The 20070-nt window shown below is 36.4% G+C and overlaps 3 protein-coding genes across 6 annotated transcripts; 2 read left to right on the top strand and 1 right to left on the bottom strand.

Moving 5' to 3' along the window:
- Nucleotides 1–34: 34 nt before the first annotated feature.
- Nucleotides 35–9442, bottom strand: LOC145236638 (uncharacterized). 2 transcript variants are annotated; one of them, XM_080099676.1, is made up of 19 exons: nt 9249–9442; nt 8678–8719; nt 8581–8616; nt 8406–8447; nt 8313–8342; nt 8044–8227; nt 7489–7578; nt 7256–7378; nt 6933–7063; nt 6574–6710; nt 6220–6364; nt 5620–5745; nt 4720–4839; nt 4283–4433; nt 2817–2935; nt 2073–2237; nt 1416–1554; nt 904–1043; nt 35–754 (listed from the first exon to the last, which is right to left on the bottom strand). In XM_080099676.1, the coding sequence occupies exons 1-19, from the start codon at nt 9387–9389 to the stop codon at nt 557–559; spliced, it is 2259 nt and encodes a 752-aa protein (XP_079955802.1). In that variant the 5' UTR covers nt 9390–9442; the 3' UTR covers nt 35–556. The 2 variants fall into 2 exon arrangements, with proteins under 2 accessions (XP_079955802.1, XP_079955809.1); XM_080099683.1 differs by having other exon boundaries at nt 7489–7575.
- Nucleotides 9443–9801: 359 nt separating this feature from the next.
- Nucleotides 9802–12120, top strand: LOC145237485 (DNA-binding transcriptional regulator BolA-like). Of its 2 annotated transcripts, XM_080100402.1 has the most exons (5): nt 9809–10064; nt 10183–10201; nt 10465–10571; nt 11054–11402; nt 11478–12120. In XM_080100402.1, exons 4-5 carry the CDS (start codon nt 11175–11177, stop codon nt 11676–11678), a joined length of 429 nt encoding a protein of 142 aa, XP_079956528.1. In that variant the 5' UTR covers nt 9809–10064; nt 10183–10201; nt 10465–10571; nt 11054–11174; the 3' UTR covers nt 11679–12120. The 2 variants fall into 2 exon arrangements, with proteins under 2 accessions (XP_079956609.1, XP_079956528.1); XM_080100483.1 differs by lacking the exon at nt 11478–12120 and having other exon boundaries at nt 9802–10064; nt 11054–11243.
- A 436-nt stretch (nt 12121–12556) lies between these two features.
- Nucleotides 12557–19385, top strand: LOC145236373 (cyclin-dependent kinase 11A-like). Of its 2 annotated transcripts, XM_080099655.1 has the most exons (19): nt 12557–12834; nt 12967–13139; nt 14197–14314; nt 14375–14446; nt 14750–14928; nt 15084–15140; nt 15208–15327; nt 15492–15650; nt 15725–15816; nt 16062–16239; nt 16341–16460; nt 16814–16945; nt 17111–17232; nt 17299–17404; nt 17503–17628; nt 17932–18152; nt 18305–18456; nt 18625–18832; nt 19193–19385. In XM_080099655.1, the coding sequence occupies exons 1-19, from the start codon at nt 12752–12754 to the stop codon at nt 19277–19279; spliced, it is 2505 nt and encodes an 834-aa protein (XP_079955781.1). In that variant the 5' UTR covers nt 12557–12751; the 3' UTR covers nt 19280–19385. The 2 variants fall into 2 exon arrangements, with proteins under 2 accessions (XP_079955781.1, XP_079955790.1); XM_080099664.1 differs by lacking the exon at nt 15084–15140.
- Nucleotides 19386–20070: the final 685 nt, after the last annotated feature.

Below are 20070 nucleotides of genomic sequence, written 5' to 3'. Positions count from 1 at the left end.
CGTATTTTTCTTGAAGAAAAGCTTATCCACAGAATTGTAGGAAATAAGTTTTATTTGGGGACATTTAAATGCACTGATGTTACTCTTTTACTTTGAAGCAAACGAAAAATACTCGCCTTTAAAATTTAGAATTAGAGGACCAGATTTAAAAATTCTGGGCATAAAATCATTTACTAATATTTGTTAAGCAACAGTTTTTCACCCTGAGCCTTAACACGTAACACGACAGCAGCAAGCAGATAAATGTACAATTTGTAGCAGTATGAAGATGAAAGACGCATGCACATTTTTACAAAAACTACGCAAGCCTTTTACATCTGGCAGTCACGGCAAAAACAAAAATGAAAAACGAAACCGGTCGCCTCTCCCATCCAATGTCAAGATATACTTACCTTAATTACTTTGCAATTTGTGGTAATAATAAACGGAATAATAAAAAGCATAAACTCGGCCGGTATCTATCGACTAAGGGCAAAACGATGCGACTTTGATCTATTAAAACAGCCATTACTACAAGTAATAAAACATGTTTGCAAAGTCGAGGCAAAGATGAACTTTAAAACTTGACGATTTTCTGTGCGGTGCCGATGTTACACTTGTTGACTGTTGTGGCAAAGCGGAGTGTGTTGATAGTTTCTCCCGTTGCCCGTTTGATCGGGTTGACATTCACCAACATAAGGGTCTTGCTGTTACCTCCGAGACTGTCCATCAGAAGAAAGGTAAGCTTGGAATTGCGGAATGGAACATGGCTATCCTGTGTTCGAAAAATAAACTTTAAATTAGTTTCTTTGACAAAATTATTAAACATTCAGTAAAAGAGATTTATTTGTGTTTCTGAATTTCCTAGAAAAAACTCCTGACATTCGCTCATCAAACCCAATCTACAATTTTAAAGTGTTGTACCTTGTTGGCTAGGGCAGATATAACGTTGCTCAATTCAGAAAGCGATCCGTTGATTTTTTGCGCTTCCTTGAGTCGTGTGCCGGAGGATCCGGTCTCAGCTAGACGTTCCGACCCGGCTAAGTCGATCAGGTTCAACGAAGCTGCGGAAACAAGTGGGCTTTTAAAAACAACATTGCTCCAAATTTGTTGTTGAAATTTAGCTAAGGTGAACATACACACGTACTGTATCAAGGCATACTCATTTATAACTCATAGTACACCACGCCCATTGAAGGCGTTATCCTGAAACAAGTCGGTCTCGGAGGAATTCCTATAAAGCAAGGTACAAGGCTGGAAAAATCTACCTGCGGTGGGATTCGAACCAACGACAGAAGTTTTTCCGTGAATTGAGTTGAAAATTCATGGCATTTTTTTCACAACAAACGAACTAACCATTTTATTTGACAAAACTATGGACACCGATAAAAGGTCGACCTCATAACTACGTTTAAACAGCCCCTAGAGTCACTTACATTCAATCTCTTCTCCATTAAGATCATTAGAAGCTTCGATCTTGAGTATGAAGACTGAATGGGAGCGTGAAGAGCGCTCGTTGGCGTTTGTTGAAGCTGTAGCTCGTTTCTGGTTGGCACGATCCAACAATTTACGAACCTGAAGTAAAATGTAAGTCTTTGCCGAAGATGTTGATGTGAATAAAATGGCCGAAAACAATCCGGTCTATTAGGTTTGCGCACAAACCCCTTGTAATTTTCTCGTGAACTCGCAGTCAAACAAAACATACATTGTTCAAGTTTAATATATACCTCAGTGAAACTAAATCATTTGTCATCGACAAAGCTTTTTAATTTCCTTCTTGCAAAAGCATTTCAGCAACCAAAAAAAGGACGTTTGCTTTCACTACTAATACAGTAATATACGATCTGATATCAAATAAGATTGCAATAAAACTTCAAGCTCTTAATTGGCGGCCACTCCAAAATCGCTTAGCGGACCCCAGATAAAAAAAATCGCTGGTATACTATATAATTTATACCTATCCACGGCTTCCGCACCCTGTAAATCTAACAGAATTGTGTTGAAACTGTTGGCCAGACTGTATGTAGAAGCTCTTTCGCAACACAAATACATGTCATAGCGTATTAATGCAACATTTTCAGAAAGTCACTAACCTGTCCGAACGCGGTAACTGGATGTTCCGTAAGGTTTTTCACCCACACTCTGTTCTGTTTATTTGCTTTTGTCACCGTTTTGATCTCCAACTTCTGGCTCTTTGTATCCAGCAAGTCTTGTAACGTTTCTCGGTAGATCTCGACATGTTGCACGGCCAGTTTGTACTGGAAATAAATTGGGCGATTGGCAAAGTACAACCAGTTTTTTGTTGGAACTAGCAACGCAGTAACCTCGGTTTGCTTGTACGTTTTCCTAAAAATGTGCGGTGCCCGAGCACCTAGTGCAGAAAACTTTTCACATTATGTCAAGCTAGTTTTAACAACCCAATACTGGTTAACGGTACTTCTTAGCATACTTTACAACGGATGTTAATCTATAGGGGACTAAAACCGGTTTAAAAAACGCAAACCGGTTTGGATAATTTGCCCGACCCGGAATAAAACATTTTTTAAAAACCTGAACCCAATTCGTACCCCTAAAATCAATATGAAGGTAACTCGAATCAAACCAGGACCCATATAACAAGCGATTCGACTCCCTGGTTTTAACCAATGCCCTTTTACGGGTTTAACTGTTTTAATGTTGAAAATGCAGACAGTGACCGTCAGTTCAAGCCCTGTTGTTGATGGTTTGTGATTGAAAGTTAAAACTGTTGTTTTGATCGTTTTTTGGGGAAGTTACTTGTCCGTTACGTCAGTTTTGCACGACTAACAAACACATTTCAAACAGAAAAAAAAACTTACATTCCAACCAAACTTCTTCAGCTCTTCGCATTTCTGGAAAATCAAATTCATCGATCTTGGAATGATTCCGTCATGTTCGGGATCAGGTTTCTCCGGTCCCTCCATGGTGTATGTTTTACCTGTGAACAAATGTTACTTTAATCTCCAAATGTATTAGGAAACCGAAACCTAATATTTTTTTAACCATCTTAGCGAGTTTTTGTGCACAAAAGTTAAATCCTAATGTTTCTCAAATAATCCTATATGTTTGTCTTACTATTAAATAAAAACACTTCTTGCAAAGTTTATAAAACGTACGAAAATCAGAAAATACATTTTATTATTTGTCAACTGACTAATATATTCGACTGCTTGTTTGCAAAGAAAAAAAACAGACTAAATAATAGGAGACTAAATTCCTATTGCGGGTTTGAACAAGCTTTTTGTGCACTAAAATTAAATCGTAATGTTTCACATGTGGTCACGTATATGTATGTTTTATTACTAGGGCAAATATTTTTTGACTCAAAAAATTTTGTCAAAATTTTTAGAATAGGTCAAAAAATGTCAAAATTGTTTACAAAGTCAAATTTTTTTACAAACTGCATTGTCGTGGTGTTGTAGAGGTTGCACTGCCAGCAAACTATTCGTTTTACACCTTGTAGCCTACTTTATACTGTTGTAATTGGCCCATTGCCCCAATAATTGCGAATCATAAACCATCAAGTGAGTGAAACAATTAGGTTGATATGGCGTGATTCTCAACACACCTCAAAACGTGCCAAATTTTGGTAGGTCCCAAGTCATTTTACGGCAGCTGCAGGTTAAGTGCAGCTCTTGCTTCGGTTTTGCTTTAGATACTTCATGTATCTTTCGTTTATACAAATGTATTGAATAATTTTCGTTGTGTCTTAGCTGCAGCTTTTTGGCAGTGATTTTTAATTAGCTCATTCTCTTTTCAGAATAGGTTAAGTCTATGTTCAGATTTTTGCCCTTCTGTTAGACTTTTGCACATTCTTTCGCTCTAGTTGGATTAGCCTAGCCATATTTTAACTTCTTGAACGATAATGCGTAATTTAACTACTTGAATTCTTCATAGGTCAAAATTTTGTCAAAAAAAAGTTTTTTAAGGTCAAAATTTGTCAAAATTTTCAATTTGTAGGTCAAAATTTTTCGTTTTTTAGGTCAAAAAATAATTGCCCTACTTATTACTTAACTGAAATGATATTGGTATGTCTTATTATCATAACTTAAAAATTGCGTTCTTGAGAAAGGTTGAAACTTTAGTAAGATAGTTGACAAGAGAACAAGAAAAAAAACTAAAAAATTAGTAAAACAGAAAAACAAAATGGACAAAACACGGTTTCAAGCAGGACAAAAAGAAACGATTTATAACCAGCGTATGGAAAGTAAGACTTTTTATTGCAGTGGTTATTATTAACTTCTTTAAGAACAAGTACATAATACACTTTTCTAGTTGTTTTTACCTGCACCAGTTTGTCCATAGGCGAAAATACAGACGTTGTATCCGTCCAGTGCACTCTGCACAAGCTGTGACACTTCGGCAAAAACTTGCTCTTGTGTCGCTTGTGGGTTGAAAACTTGGTCGAATGAAAACGGCAGCGTCTTGTTTGCCTCCTGTAGTTAAAGGTGACATTAGACACAATTTTTTTAAGATCGGATCGAAATTATTTTTCTGAATCCGGTCTGGGTGTTACGATAGGAGGCAGAAACCGGCTAAAACGAGTTAGAAAACTGAATTGTTCTGGCAAAAACCTACCAATAACTTTACCTATCTTGAATTTTTTAGCTCTTGAAACCGTAAAAATGGAAAAGGGTCAAAACTGAAAGTCTAAAACTACGGCAATCATGCATTTGCTTATTTCACGAAAGTTAGCACTTAGCGTGTTTTATGGGTGCTTACGTTTGTAATGTTGACAGATTTCCCAGCTTTGCCTGAGAAGTCGATATGTTGCATTTCACCAAACTCTCGTACTTCCTTGGACAGCATTGGACGCACGCGACAGAATACGCGTATGTTTCCCTGAAGAAGAAAAGTGTTTGTACGTTTGTACACAAACAAAGGATCAGAAACAAAAGGAATATTTTCACTCAATATAAAAACGCACAAACAATTCAGTAATAAGTTATTGCTCACTGCTCCTTAACCTTTTGTAACAACGACCCAAACAATAAGCATAAACAAATAGCAAGGGTGTAGCGACCCAGTTTATTATTTAACATGAAGTGTAATGTCACAAGGACATTGGCAGAGTAGCAACTTCTTTCTGTAATGTGTAACAAGTTTCCGAATAATGACCAAACCTAATCCAATGGGGACCCTCTTTTTAGTGGCAAACCAGAGAATGAGAACCACTACAGGATTTACAGTTTTTGAGTTGAGTTTATTTCGCTTGGTGAAAGACAACATAGCGACACAATTGCACTAAAACAATCACCAAGCCGGAAATAGCTGCGCAACGTTAAAACGTTATGGAGCGCATAAAAGTGTCGGGCACAATTGGTGGATGAGAGCCAAAACGCGCTGCAGCTACACCGTCATTACAAGGTGTTGAGTGTCTGGGGCTCACAAGAAAGTGAGGTTGGCGCATTGTGGGTAAACCCGACTGGGGGTGGGCATTGGTGGAACCAGTCGAGAGTTTATTTAACACAAAAGATTGGCAACACAAATTGACATGAAAGACAAGAATTTCCAACCAGAAAATTTGGATGCTTATTGGAGCAAGTAAGTAGCCAACTGGTTTTCAAAGCCTTGCAATTTTAACTGCACAAAGCCCAGGTTTAACCGACAAGTTACATATACCTTAAGTTCTTGAACAATGTTAAGCAGATTCCTTCTGTCTGCTTCTTGTTCTCGTATTTCATTTTCCTGTTTTTCGATAACTTGAAGTTTTTGCTCGGCAGTCATTTCAAGTGATAAAATTTTCTCCTGAAAGTAAATAGGGATTCACTGTACTTTGAAAGCAAAAAATGGTCTCTTGTTAATATTAGAAATCAATAATATTATTGGCCAGCTTGGACACATTTTATTTGTAGCAGAAAAATCAGAGAAATTTAAGCTGTAAATACATTATAAATCATCTTTCATGTTTAAAGGGTCTTCAAAAACAAATGCTTTTGTTGTGCTTTGACACAAGCATAAAAAAGTGTTAAAAACGGCAGTATTGCTACTATACCAGAGGATTCAAGATTTTACCCGCACTTTCAGTGTCAATTGTCAAACCAAACATGACACAACTATTTAGGTGGAGCCGCCATTGCATTAAGCAATACCAAGGCTTTTAACAATAATCGTTTAACGCTAAATATTGGGTAATGCACTTAAACAAACACAAAATATCAGCTTGTGCTACATTATGGGGGTTTATGTTTTTAAATAAACACAACAACATTTTTACATTACCTTTAGCTCATCAATTTCTTTGCTTTGTGAGTTGATTTTTTCATCTGCTGATATCTTTTCCCTTCTCAGTTGTCTGACTTCCAAATCAAGCTCATCTACACTTTTTTGCAGAGATCTGTTTTGTCGCATCAAATCCTCCTCATTTCTTTAGTAACAATACAAAATACCAAATGAGCATTGAAAGATAGAATAATATGTTTATAAATGTATATGAAAGCATACTAGATTAGACTTTACATTAGAAGTGCATTTAATCTACAATTTAATTTGAAGAAATTAAAACAGCTAACTGGACTTTACATGTTAAAATTGTAGATTAAAGTCCTATTTTCGATGAAAAAAATTATCACTTACATTTTTAGGTTTCTGTTTTCTGTTTCAAAGTTGAACAATTTTTGTTGCAATGAACTCAAATCCTGCTGCCTACGAGATAAATCACTTGACAAAGTATTTTTCTCTACTGTGATGTTTTCTTTTTCACTTTCAAGAGCCTGAGTAAAAACAATTCGTTACATTTTTTAATGAACTTAAGTGCCCTTTCACGTGGTATTAAAAACTGGTACTTGACTTATTTAGGTGGTTGTTCAACAGAAGACCCATGGTATTTAATTGTATTTGTGGTCTTAAAAGATATTTTTTTATGTGAAAATACAATTTAAGAATTTTTTTTTTTTTATAAATACCATAATCAGTTGCATTTAGGTCAAGTTCACCTGTAGTCTACTTAAAATATCTTCCATTAAGTTTTCCTTTTTCTTTGCCATGGTCAGTTCCTCCTTGAGGTCTTGAACTTGTCCCTTCAAGTCCCAGGGTGCTCGTTTGGTTTTCTTCTTGGGCTTGGAAACTATAAAAACACAAGCAAGTTTATGCACAAATACCACACACAATAGTGACTATTATGTCTTAAGTCCACACTTAAATTTTAATTCTGTTATTGAGATGAACTTATAAGGTCGGAAAAAATTGCTTTGTGCATCACAGTGTCTGTATTTCACTTCTAGGTTATTATAGTGTCAGTTAGAATTATATGGTAAACCTCCTTCATCAGAATAGCGGGAAGTGTTGGCAGATGAGCATGTGCTTGTAGACATTTGTGGTGCTTTTCTTGCAGCAGGTCTTGATTTGGTCACTGTGCTGCTCAAGTTTCGCCTAGATGGTGCTAATGAAGGAATATATCCAAGTGAAAATACAAGGTTTTTTCAAAGGTATCTTTTGTTCCATAAATTAGTGCATCTTAATGGAATATTATTTAATATTAATTCAAGTAACCTGCAGCAGCCGTTGGTTTTGTGGGTCCACTTCGTCCTGTATTTATTTTGGATGGTACTTGGTGTAAAGGTTTTCTGGTTGCAGGGACTGCTTGGAGAAAAAAAACAGCACTTTAAAACAGGGATGGACAACCTTTGTTACTGAGGGGCCAAATACAATTGCCAAAATTAGATCGCAGCCGCACCTTTTTTAGATCGCGGCCGCACCATTGAAGTAACAATTTAACCTGTTACACTGCTTGTTTCTTGTTTTTACTATGCCATTGTCTTAAAATTTAGCCTTACATGCACAAAACACTCCGCTTTCTCTTTACTATTAATAACTGCTGGCACACACTACTATTATTTAGCAAAACATTGGCTTGCGAGGTCGTTAACACATAGAAATAACAAGTAAATTGGCACGCGTCGTGTAAAAGGTTGCCGACCCCTGGTTTAGCATCTACTATGTAGTCTACTGAGAAGGAAAGATAATGTTAAAGAGTGGGAAATTTCTCTTTAAAGGTTGGGAACCACTGGCTTAGACCATTTTCAACTATGTTGTGTAAGTCTTTACCTGTTGTAGTGGAAGCAGGTTTGCCGTATCCACTTGACTTTGCAACCTTGTTTCTTGTTATTTTTAATGCATTGCATACACTTTTCCTTGCCCTCCTAGTTTTCAAAGATTTTATTTGAGGGTTGTCCGGTCTTATTCTTTTTGAACTGGTTTGTTCAGGTAGTTCAAGGCCCTCAGATTTTCGCTGCAAAAATAAAAAACTACCTGCAAACGGTTTACCCAAAAATATTGTCCGTATAATATAATATCTGGTTTGGCATATACATTACCTTTTTGATCCTGTTTTCAACATTTTCATTCTGAAAATATAAATGTAAACAGGTGGTCAATAAAGTAACAAAGTTGGGTTGAGATAGGCTTACCCTTGCAGCTGCTGATGAAGAATGCTGGGAATATTCTAATGCCTGTCAAAAAACATACCTTGAACATGGGTTACCAGTAGGTTAAACAAAACACTTGAAATGTTAAACAAATTAGAAACCATGTTATCGCTAAAAGTAGTTAAAAAAACTTTCAATATTTTTCATGAAGAATTACCATTGAAGAGGATGCCAATAAACTTGTACTGTTAGCCTGTAATTAAACAATAAAAGTTTAATTCAGAACTTATGTTAACCACAAAAGATAATCATACCAGTGATGATCCATGTGGCTCAAGTATACTCGAATCAACAACCTACAAAACAAAAGCACTACTGCAGAAAAAGAATGAAGAACAAATCTAAAATGGACAACTTCGACAATGAACCATGGTTTAAGTCAGGCAAAAATTGAAAACAAAATTTGCTTGGTGTTTGTTGCATTTTTAGCCTTGATGATTGAAATACATGTCTTTTGTTAAGCTTCCTGCCAAGTCAGCAGAATATAGCGGATATCAACAAGTTCTTGGGTGTGCAGCATCCAGATCAATTTCAGTGGTTGCAAACCAAGAGATAAAGAGGTCAAGATAAAACAATTCAATTTTGCATCTTATTGTTTTACGATTCTGGGTAGTTGATTAAATGCCCAACTTACAGTTTAAGTTAAAAAAGAATTGTTTCTTGTCTTATACACAGGGTCAAGGTGGAGAAACGTGAAAAATTCACCAGCACAAAAGTAAAATACATCCTTATTGTATAATAGTCATCGAGTCAGACAACTATACAATTATAATGTTTACAAGAAAAATCATGCATTCGGTTTAAAACAGGAATTTTATATTTTACTGAAACATTTCGCAATGTTGGAAGTCTTGATCTTGGTGGAAGTTTTGATTCCTTGTTGATTGGTTGCACACTTGCACTTGGAAGTCTGGGTCGATTGTCAGAAAATTGAATAGGTCGACTTATTTTAGGTGACTGATCCATTATAGGCAAATAAAAATACAAGAACTAAAAAATAATTCAACAATCCATTTATAACTTGCACAATGTATAGACATAAAGTTGTACATTTGTACTGTTTAGTTTTTCCGTCCATAAACCACTTGAATTATTAAGTATTGTATGCAATTGCACACGCTTCTTCGTTGTATATTCGCAACTAGATAATTAATTTTTTATCACGTAGTATTAGTACCTGTACGAACTGGCAACAAATAAAGTACAAAGAAACTATCCTCACTGAACAAGAACAATAAAAAAAACAATTTGACAATTTGTATTGCGAGCTTGCTTTGAAGAGTCCCGCTCTGGATTTGCTGATTTTGATTGGTTAAAACATTTGTGACGTCACTATTAATTTTTATACAATCAGTGCTGTTTTTTTTAGATTTTGAGAAAGAATGCCACAAATTAACGACAAACTCATTTTTTTCCCGGTGATAAATAATTGCTAAATAACTGCTGACCCCCAAAATAAATAGGAAACTTTTTACATCGAAATTAACATGGCACTGGCAGACAGTTGCGTGTGCTTGTTTTGATCTGTGTTTCTGTGCAGTCGCATGTGATTTTTTGGCCAAATCTACTGTAGCGTTGTTTAAAAAAAGTACGTAGTTGTTGTTTTTTTAACGTAGCTTCGTGCAATGAGACTTGCTACAGGTAATGTTATTGTTTTAGTTATGTTGTAAATAAAATATTGTTTTGGTTATTTGTAATTAAATCTTCAGAAACATGTAACTGTAAAACATAGCTAACACGGTTTGTTATTTTGTTTCAGCACTGTTGGCGAAAACTAAGTGAGTATAATTGTTTGCATGGCTCTTATAACATGTGAATTAACATTTAAAGCAGTCAGTTCTTTATGCTTCTTACAATTGCATTAAATTTATGTATGTTGCATCTTGATACCTCTCAAAACTCCTAATTTAAAACAAATCCAATCCTATAATCACACACTACAATTTAAGTTAATGCAAACATGCTGTGTAATTTTGCCCAAGTTACAAAATGATGTTTTATTGAGAGTATATACAGTACATTTTTTCCATTTGTTTTATAGGTACATCTTGGTTCGTTGTGAGTCTATGGCTGGAACTGGTGCAGCAATTAACTACGTTAGACCAAGATTAGCAGAAAAAACAGTTCTTCTGCGATTTGACAAAGAAGGCATGTGCTTCTGTAACACCAATCTTGTTTGGTCACTTTAAATATCATCGCTTAAATCAGGGATGGGCTACCCGCGGGCCACATGTGGTCCTTGATTAACGGTTGTGCGGCCTGCAGAGACGTTTGGATTTCAAAAGTACTGGCAAACGAGTCCAATTATTACATATTTTTGAGCTGATTAATGCGCCTGATGCTAGTTTTCTGCGACCTGGCAAAATGTGGCTAGAATCAAATACGAATTATGCTTGTAGTTAAGCATATTTGGTAAGAAACCAAGCAAAATCACTTTGTGTTATACACAGGTGCGGCCCGCGGTCCAATTTTGACATTTATAATTGGCCCTACAGTATAAAGGTTGCCCACCCCTGGCTTAAATGATTTGACATGATGTTAATACAAACAGGTTAAACGCATAAAACGTTTAATTGCAAATAATAGGAATATCAATGCGAAACAAAATTGACTTTGTCCTTGTTTTACAGTGGGTGAAAAAGTTCTGTTTGTTGAGTCCAAGAAATTATTCTCTATTCCGGACACCAAACGTAGCCTCATAATCGAGAGGAGAAACCAGAAAAGACAACAAAATCAAAACAACAACTCTCTATGAATTTTGGACATAGGCTTCATAACTATTGTAAACCATTGTTCATTCAGAAGTATTTGCGGTTTGTTCAGAAAAACACTAGGTATTCCATGGGAAGTAATCAAATTGGCCAAGTCCAGTTGGAGATACAGAAAAAGCTACAAGAGTCTTTTGCACCAACTGTCCTACAAGTTGTAAATGAAAGTTATAAACACGCTGTTCCATCTGGGTCTGAAACACATTTTAAGGTTTGATAATGGCATGGGTTGGTTTGTGAATAATATTGAATGCCTTTAAACTATTTTTCACCCTATTCATTTCAGGTGTTAGTTGTATCAGAAGCTTTTAAAGGCAAACCAGCAATTCAGCGGCATCGTAGTGTGAACACTGTCCTGGAAAAAGAAATCTCCGGGCCGGTTCACGCCTTGTCTATTCAAGCTAAAACACCAGAGCAGTGGGAAAAGTCTGACCAAGTTATAGGTGATACTCCTCCGTGTCTAGGTGGTTCAAAGCACAAAAAGTAAAATGGCAGACCCATTGAAAAGTTTTACAATCTCAAAAGTTGTGGACAACTACAACACTGATCTTATGTGTGCTTCGTTTGCTGACCGAAACCTCGTAGTAGTAACACAATTCAAAAAAATTGGCACCATTGTTTCAGTAACATCTGACCATGTACAGGCCAACAAAACAACTTTTCAAACTAAAGTTCTGCTTGGTGAAGACAAGCCAATGGTTCATGTATTTGCAAGGGCAATTGGTGAAGTTTTGCTAAATGCAAAACATGGCAATGATCAGCAAGATCTTAAGATTGCTGGGTCAGCAAAGCCTCTTTTGTGTACACTTGCTTTGAAACAATTTTCATCCACTACGTTAACTGGAATTCGTGACATGTTAAAATGCTGTGACATTTTTTGAAATAATTTGGAGATGAAAATAAAATCATTGTGTATGATTGCTTGCAAACGCAATGTTTCTTACTTTCTGAGTCGTAGATAGTGCTGGGTGTAGAATTGGGTTTTCAAGGGGGCATAAAAATGTCCCAACAGACAAACCAAGCTAGTCTGAAGCAAAGTGTACCGTATGTACTTTGGTCTCACCACTCGAGCTGCTTTTTTTCAATTAATTAACATGTGTTCCATGACGGCGACATTGAAAGAAAAACTTTGTTGGCTTTAAATTTTAAATGTGGTGAAGTGAATTAAAAAACAAACGGATTTTCAACACTTCAGGGAAGTTTTTAGGAAGAGAAACTGCGATCAATTATCCATTGTGTGGATATACATTTATAAAAAACGTAGACCATAGAAATCAAACAAAAAGTTTACGTGAGGTTGTGAATTTTTTTCTAACATTGTTTGTGTATTTTGTAATGTAGCATTGAAATGTAATTTTATTTGTAAAGATTATATTTTATTTGTAGGAAAATAAAACAAATTGCAAAGATTTTCTAGTTTGTCTGTCAACCACAATACGCCCTAGCTGCTGTGTTGCGGGTTAAGTCAAGTCACTTTACTGATATCAATATCAACACATCTGCATATTTTTGTCTTAAGTTTCGTGTTTGACTAAGAAAAACAATAACAAAACCGTTGTAATGGACGCTATGGAAGAAGGAGAATTAGTTGAAAATGAAGACAGAGCAGCTTCCGATACAAAACAGACAACTGGTGTTAAAAGGTATTACAATTCATTTTCTTTTTTGCTTTGTCTTTACGCATTTAATCTGAAGCACAACCTAATATACCATGTAATTTTTCAACAAATGTATCTGGTTATCAAAATAAATTATGATTCCCATGCTTACTATAGGTCTCAATCAATGATGGAAGATGAGGAAGAAGAGGTGCTTGACATTAAGCCACCTCCAGTCGCCAACAAGAAACACAAGAGACATCATAAAAAGCATAAAGTAAAAGAAGAAAAAAAGAAGAAACGGCACCGCAGCAAAAGCCGGTCACCCAATCGGGATAACAAACCTCCAGGTATTATTACAAAAAAGTTTTTGCAAACATTAAACTTGTTGGCTGCAATATGTGAAGCAAAAAAAAGTTTAAAACACAATTCAGTGATGTATTCATTAAGTCAGTGGTCTTCAACCTTTATTATAGGCGACCCCAATTTAAGGGAAAATGAAATCAGAATTTGCATGCGACCCCATTTTTATCAACACTGAGAAAAATGTTTTAAGTAATGCTGAAACGAAAGAACAAGTACACAAACTATACATAATTACAAACAAATATGGCGATACAAAAGTATTCCGAAAAAATGGCTGTACAAAAGTATTACGAAATAAGTCTTTAAGCCGTTTCATTTAAGACATAAACCCAATTTTTGGAACACAAACTTGTCAAATTGTTCAACATTTAGTTTGCACTGTTAGTGAGATGGTTGCGCCTGTATACTGTCCACAAGTTTTTGAAGCCGCAGCTTGACTTTGCACAAGCTTAACTGCATGTCATGCTCCACTTCCAATCGATTACAATGTTTCGTTTCTAATACACTCGTTGCACTAAATCCTGCTTCACACAGCCACGTGGTTAAAAACGGGATTAGAAAAATTTGACATAGTTGGGTACGTTACATAAATAACTATTCACTCATTCTGGTGTCACCTTAAATAATACAAACTTATAGTGTTGAGTCATAATACACGTTGTCCAAACCCATTGTTACGCGATAAAGGCATTTTGTGTTTTTTCACTACCAGGATTTAATTGCAACATGAGGTAGCAAGCTGTACCACAAAACAAGAGCAAAAGTTGCGATCTAAAAGAACATAATATTAGTTTTATTTTCTGTAATCAATTTTAAAATGCAAGAAATTAAAGAGACTTAATGCGACCCCAGAAAAAGTTTAGGCGACCCCACTTGGGGTCGCGACCCATAGGTTGACAACCACTGCATTAAGTCACATACAAATATCACTTCCAAAGTAATCAGGTAAAAAAATGGGAAAAAATATGTAGTATTATTTGGACCAAATTGTATTTCAGATAAATATAATTTATGCTGGCATTTTTGTTTTTGTAATAACAGAATCAAGAATAGCATCTGACATACGGACAGAAGCTGACTCACAGGACCGAAGATCAGGAGATGCAAATGATCGATTAGCACCAAGGAAAGAATATACTTCAGTGCGACAAATTGACAGGTATTTCCATGATATAAAATGACTTTTTGCAATGATAAAGCTACTATTTTCATTGTGCAGAAACCCAAGAAATGACCCAAAACTGTATCCACATGAAAGATCCAAGTCCTATGACTATAAATCGTATGAGAGGTTGGTACAAAATTGTGAACATGTATTATCTAAAATTGTTTTTATTGCTGCATTTTCTTTGACAATGTTTGACTGCCTTTTTCTTATGTGTCATTTTGTTTGATTTTATTTGAAAAAAGTCATAGACTTCATTAAATATCTCATGATCAGTAAATGTTGCTTTTTAATAAAGTCTCCTTGGCCCTTGCACATTAGCGAAATTGCGCTGGTTTCAGAGTGACTAATTTGTGTAAAACATCTCCTGACCCGTGTCAATTTTGTGTTCCGTTTGTTCTCATGATTTATGTTTTTTTCTTTTTATAGAATTCCACGATCCCATTCTTCTCGCCGGGAAGGTGACAGCAAAAGAGAAAGAGACCGGAGTGAAATGGATAGGGGTTCATATTCTAAATCTCGTGATGACAAAAGCAGACATACGTCTTCACAGTCATTATCCAAGATTGAAGATGCAAGAGCCAGGATTGAACGTCGTCGTGAAGAAAGTATGTAATAACTGGGCAGCAATAGTGACACATCAGCCGTTGATAATGAAACTAGAACAGCTTGGGTGGTAGCGTAGTGTAACATATTCCAGCAACAAAGCAGAAAAACTTTTTTTATCAAACTGCAATGTTTATGCAGCGAATTTTTTTTGTAGGTCGCGTGTCATTAATTGTAAGAAAATATGATGAAGAAAAACGGCATGAGAGAAGATGTAAGTAGAGCTAGATGAAACTGTAGTAACGGTAAACTTCTAACTTCATGTCATTTTTGTTTTGCAGCAAAACATGATAGAACTGCTTCAGACTACACAGCATCGAGTAAAAGTTTACACTCACTATCATCTCGCTCTGCTCGCCATTCGGACCCCACTGTTGATTCACATTACAGGAGTAGAAAAGGTAAAACTTTTCTAATTAACATTCCGTGCAACAAAAATGATGAAGAGTTTCTATGCTCAAAAAATATTTTTTTAATTAATCAAAATTTATCCCCATTTTGTTACAACAAGTTTTTGTTTGTTTGTTTGTTTAATAATGGTTATTCACACACTTAATTTCATCAGAACGCGATGAGAAAAGTTATACCAAAAGACCAGAATCATCAACGAAGCCAGTGGAACAGAAAAAAGCATCACCTCAACCATCTGCCAACGAAAAAAAGACCACAATTGCAAAATCGAATGAATTTGTGACAGAAATTGTCAGCAGTGAAGACTCTTCAGGTATATAATTTTAAAGACTGTTTAAGGCAAAGTGAAAGGCTTATTTATTGATGAAACATGTCTAAACTGTTAAGATTCGTCTGACAACTCTGGAAGTAGCAGTGGTGAAGAAGGTGAGGATGTTGATGCTGCAGAGAATGAAGAGGCACAGCCAGCTGCTGAAAATGTGAGGGATGTACTAATTTTTTGGGATGGGCCAAGCGGAGCCAGAACCCGAGTAATTGGTACCGAACATCACAGTTTTTGATGCTCGGTGCGCGGCCGAGCAGTTGCACAAACTAACCCGAGCATTAAATTTGCATATTCATGCCATGCTAACACATGTTTGTAACGTCACAATGCATCGAGCAGTACGTGAGATGCTTGGTACTCAACCAAACAGAACATTTGTTCATTGCTGTACATTGGCAGGAGGTTGGTGAATCCGATTCTTCCTCTGATTCCTCGTCCTCATCTGAAGAGGAAGGGAGTGATGATGAAGATGTGAGTGAAGAGGAGGAAGATGTAAGTGATGAAGTTGGTGTGTCAGAAGGCGAGGGAAGTGGATCAGATTCAAATGAAGATTCTTCGGATGCCAGTGAAGATGGAGGTTCTTATTTGGTTTTCTTCACAGAGAGATCTTCTTTTTAATTTTTTTCATACATATATAATAAGGTCACAGTTTCAAATATTTTTTTTTGGTAATTTTAGATCCAAGATCGCGATTCGATTCACCTGTTGAGAAAATGGAGGAGGTGGAGGAATCAGATGTGGAAGACCAACAGTTGGAAAATGCATTTGAGGGTTTGGTTTCACCAGAACCTTCACCTGGTAAGTGTGACATTTCTGCTTTTTGCGTTTGAATGTTGGCTAACCTGCTAATCTTTAAAATCTTATTGCTTTTTCAAATGCCCCAAAACTCTTCTGTTTTAACAATAAATTAACCCTGATGAAGCACACTATGTTTTACCTAAGCTTTTGCTCGATGGTTCGATGCATGTTAGGTGTTTTGTATCCAATAGTTGCCATGAGATAAATATGTTTGCTTTCAGGTGGAGACGGTGGTCAACAAAGGGTTTATCAGCTACACAACCTGCCATCTGTCTTTCACCCCTCTAAACCCCATCAAAGGCATTCTCTCCTAATAGTTGCCTAATGTAAAACTTTGTTTTCGTTTCCAATAGAAAAAGAACCAGGACTACCCTTCTACTTTCCAGCCATTCAAGGATGTCGTAGTGTTGATGAGTTTAGTTGTCTTAATCGCATTGAAGAAGGCACTTATGGTGTTGTCTACCGTGCCAAAGACAAAACCAAAGGTTTTTACTGTGTTTGCAGCTTTTTACGGAAGGTTGTTAGTTGAAGTGCCTAAAATCAAAACTTATTTTTAAGAGTTGTGTGAACATCACATAGTTTAGAAGGTTTTTTTGATCAAACTGGTTCTTTTTACCATCTGCAGCTAACTCATATTACACCTGATTTAGGTACAGTTGTGGCCTTGAAGAGATTAAAAATGGAAAAAGAAAGGGAAGGTTTTCCTATAACTTCACTCAGAGAAGTCTCCACCTTGTTAAAGGCAAGCCACCCAAACATCGTGCGCGTCCAGGTAGGCATGGTTACTGCACTTGTGAGTTTGACAAACATTAAGTGCTGTGTTTGCATCTTGCAATAGGAAATTGTTGTTGGATCAAACGTCGACAAAATCTACATAGTGATGGACTATGTTGAACATGATCTTAAGAGTCTAATGGAAACTATGAAGCAGCCATTCCTTGTTGGTCAGTACTTCATAGTATACTGGTTTATGAAACGATATGCCTCCATGAAAATGACCACACCAATAAAATTGTTCTACAGGAAGTGTTTTTGTTTGTAGGTGAAGTAAAAACACTGATGATTCAATTCCTGAGGGGAGTCCACCATCTCCATGACAACTGGATCCTACACAGAGATCTTAAAACTTCCAATCTACTTTTAAGTCACAAAGGAATTCTTAAAATTGGTGGGTTCAACTCGATATAAAATATGGCTCAGGCTAATACTTTATACCAGGGTTACCACACCTTTTAAGGTGGAGTTTGAGTAGATTTATTAAACATTGTGAAGTCAGGGTTGTATTGTTTTCAGTGTCTCTGACTTTCAACCAATTCTATTGAAAACAGGAATAAATTGTGTATTGGCGACATAAAAACTGTTTTTTTTTCTGTTGAAGGCAGTTGTCTGAAATTAAGTGGAGCCATAGTCGGAATTTTTTTAACTGATTCCACAACGCTGATTTATATTTATATCACATTTTTGCTTTTAGGTGACTTTGGATTGGCAAGGGAATATGGTTCACCACTGAAGCCATATACACCAATTGTTGTCACATTGTGGTACCGTAGTCCAGAGTTACTGCTTGGTGCAAAGGAATATGCATGTGCTGTTGATATGTGGAGTGTTGGATGTATATTTGCTGAATTTCTCAGCATGAAACCACTGTTTCCTGGAAAGTCGGAAATCATGCAATTAAACCTAATCTTTAAGGTAAATTCAAAATTTTATTCATTTATCTTTGCAATTTAAACATATGCTCAAATATGATCACTTGTTGTATGACAATACTATGGAATATAAATGTCCTAAATCTTATGCACAAAATCACTATTTTATTTATATCATTTGTTTTGCATGTGTAGGAACTGGGTACACCGAGTGAGAAGATATGGCCTGGATATGATGAACTACCTATGGTGAAGAAAACCACCTTTACCAAACATCCATACAACACTTTGCGAAAACGTTTCGGCGCAACTGATGTTTCAGAACAGGGTTTCGACCTTCTTAACAGGTACGACTGGAAACATTTTATCAATTTTTTTCATTATTTTTCTTGCATAATCCACTCTTACAAAGAGAAGCATTTAAAGACAAAGGAGTTTTAAGTGTTTATTTGGAAAAGATACCTAAAACGCCCTTGTCAGGATTGCAATTTCTTGACGTTTTCTTTTTGTTACAGATTTCTTACATACTGCCCTGAAAAGCGAATATCAGCTTTAAAGGCCCTCGAGCATGAGTGGTTTCATGAAACCCCAAAACCAGTGGAACCCTCCATGTTTCCAACTTGGCCTGCCAAGAGTGAGCAGTCACGACAGAAGAAAGTCGCAAACTCAAGTGGAGGAACTCCCAAGGCACCAGAAGGTGGCATGGGCTACTCCAAGCTTTTGGTGGGTTTCATTTGCTTCTGGTTTAGAGTTTTGTTTGTAAATGTGAAGTGGATTCCACAAACATCTATTGTTTTAGCCTTTTTTCGGTAAATTCCTCACTTGAAACATTTTCATTCCTCCCTAATATACTACATAGTAGATGCCAAACTATATAAAGGTCATCAAAATATGTCTTTTATCAACTTCACAGGTCATTTTCCCAGACCAAAAGTATGTATTTACAAACCACATGTAAAAATGGAAGTAAATTCCTGCCCTCAAGTTTAAAAATTCCTCCTGAAGTAGTTTTTCCCTTGTTGGACGAACCAAAGGATAAAGTATGACTAAACGCTCTGCAACAAAATACATGTCCTTTTTCAGAATGAGGAAGAAAAACTGGGTTTTCAACTGACTGCACCAAAACACGGAATCAGCAAGCATGGAACTGGATTCAGCCTCCGGTTTTAAAACTAAATATTGTTGGATTTCGCAGTTTGCAATACCAAAAGGGGCCAATTCCGTACCTTCTGTTTTATATCACCTTGCTGCCACAAATACAAATTTTGATATCAAACATCACCTTGTGTTGAAATAGATCGCTATATTTTCACATGAACTGCCTGGTTTTCCAGCAAGGGAAAAGTTCCTATTAATTATAGACAAAACAGACTGCTCGAGTTAATGCGGGATAAGTGAGTCTTAGGCAGAGACCACCGATTACCGCTAGGGATGTCCCGAAGCTTCGGTTTGCTGAATTTATTTTGATCAATCAGCGATTTTTACGAAGACTCGGTTTCAGTCGAATCGCAACAAATTATACGGCTGAAACTATTTTTATGCGCAAAAGCTAATGTTTCCGAGATCATAGTGCAATGTGAAGCAGAACTAGTCTGTTGTGCTAACACGCTATTCGCCTGCAAGTGCAAAATTAAGTCACACATGATTTCGTCAAAATCGCAGCGTACGATTTCGAGGTGCGTCGCAAACGATTTCGTCAAATTTATGCAGCTAAAATGTCAAACATAAGGTTTCAAGGCGAACCTAGTTTAGCCGTTTTTGGGCATCACTAGTCACTGCTCCAGATAATTGTTTGTTTTCAGTGTCGGAAGAACCTGTGGGCTCTTTGGTGATAATTTTCGTCTCTTTCCAAACAACTTTAACATAATGCTCACGCCAATTTGTATGTTTTTGGCAAACAATCTATACAAAGCCACGTCAAAAACCCAGAAAGTACCGGTTTAATAAAAAAACTCGGCGTA

The sequence above is a fragment of the Phallusia mammillata genome, chromosome 1 (genome assembly GCF_965637545.1).
Source record: "Phallusia mammillata chromosome 1, kaPhaMamm4.hap1.1, whole genome shotgun sequence".
Lineage (NCBI taxonomy): Eukaryota > Metazoa > Chordata > Ascidiacea > Phlebobranchia > Ascidiidae > Phallusia > Phallusia mammillata.
This window is presented reverse-complemented; position numbering and strand designations above follow the sequence as displayed.

Coding starts and splice junctions, on each gene's coding strand:
- LOC145236638 (XM_080099676.1), bottom strand. CDS start 9,389: ATGGATCAGTCACCTAAAATAAGTCGACCTATTCAATTTTCTGACAAT. Junction 8,617..8,677: donor AGCCACATGGATCATCACTG/GTATGATTATCT, acceptor GTTTAATTACAG/GCTAACAGTACAAGTTTATT. Junction 2,936..4,282: donor CTATGGACAAACTGGTGCAG/GTAAAAACAACT, acceptor ATTTGTTCACAG/GTAAAACATACACCATGGAG.
- LOC145237485 (XM_080100402.1), top strand. CDS start 11,175: ATGAATTTTGGACATAGGCTTCATAACTATTGTAAACCATTGTTCATT. Junction 11,403..11,477: donor GGTCTGAAACACATTTTAAG/GTTTGATAATGG, acceptor TATTCATTTCAG/GTGTTAGTTGTATCAGAAGC.
- LOC145236373 (XM_080099655.1), top strand. CDS start 12,752: ATGGACGCTATGGAAGAAGGAGAATTAGTTGAAAATGAAGACAGAGCA. Junction 15,817..16,061: donor CACAGCCAGCTGCTGAAAAT/GTGAGGGATGTA, acceptor GTACATTGGCAG/GAGGTTGGTGAATCCGATTC. Junction 18,457..18,624: donor GGTTTCGACCTTCTTAACAG/GTACGACTGGAA, acceptor TTTTTGTTACAG/ATTTCTTACATACTGCCCTG.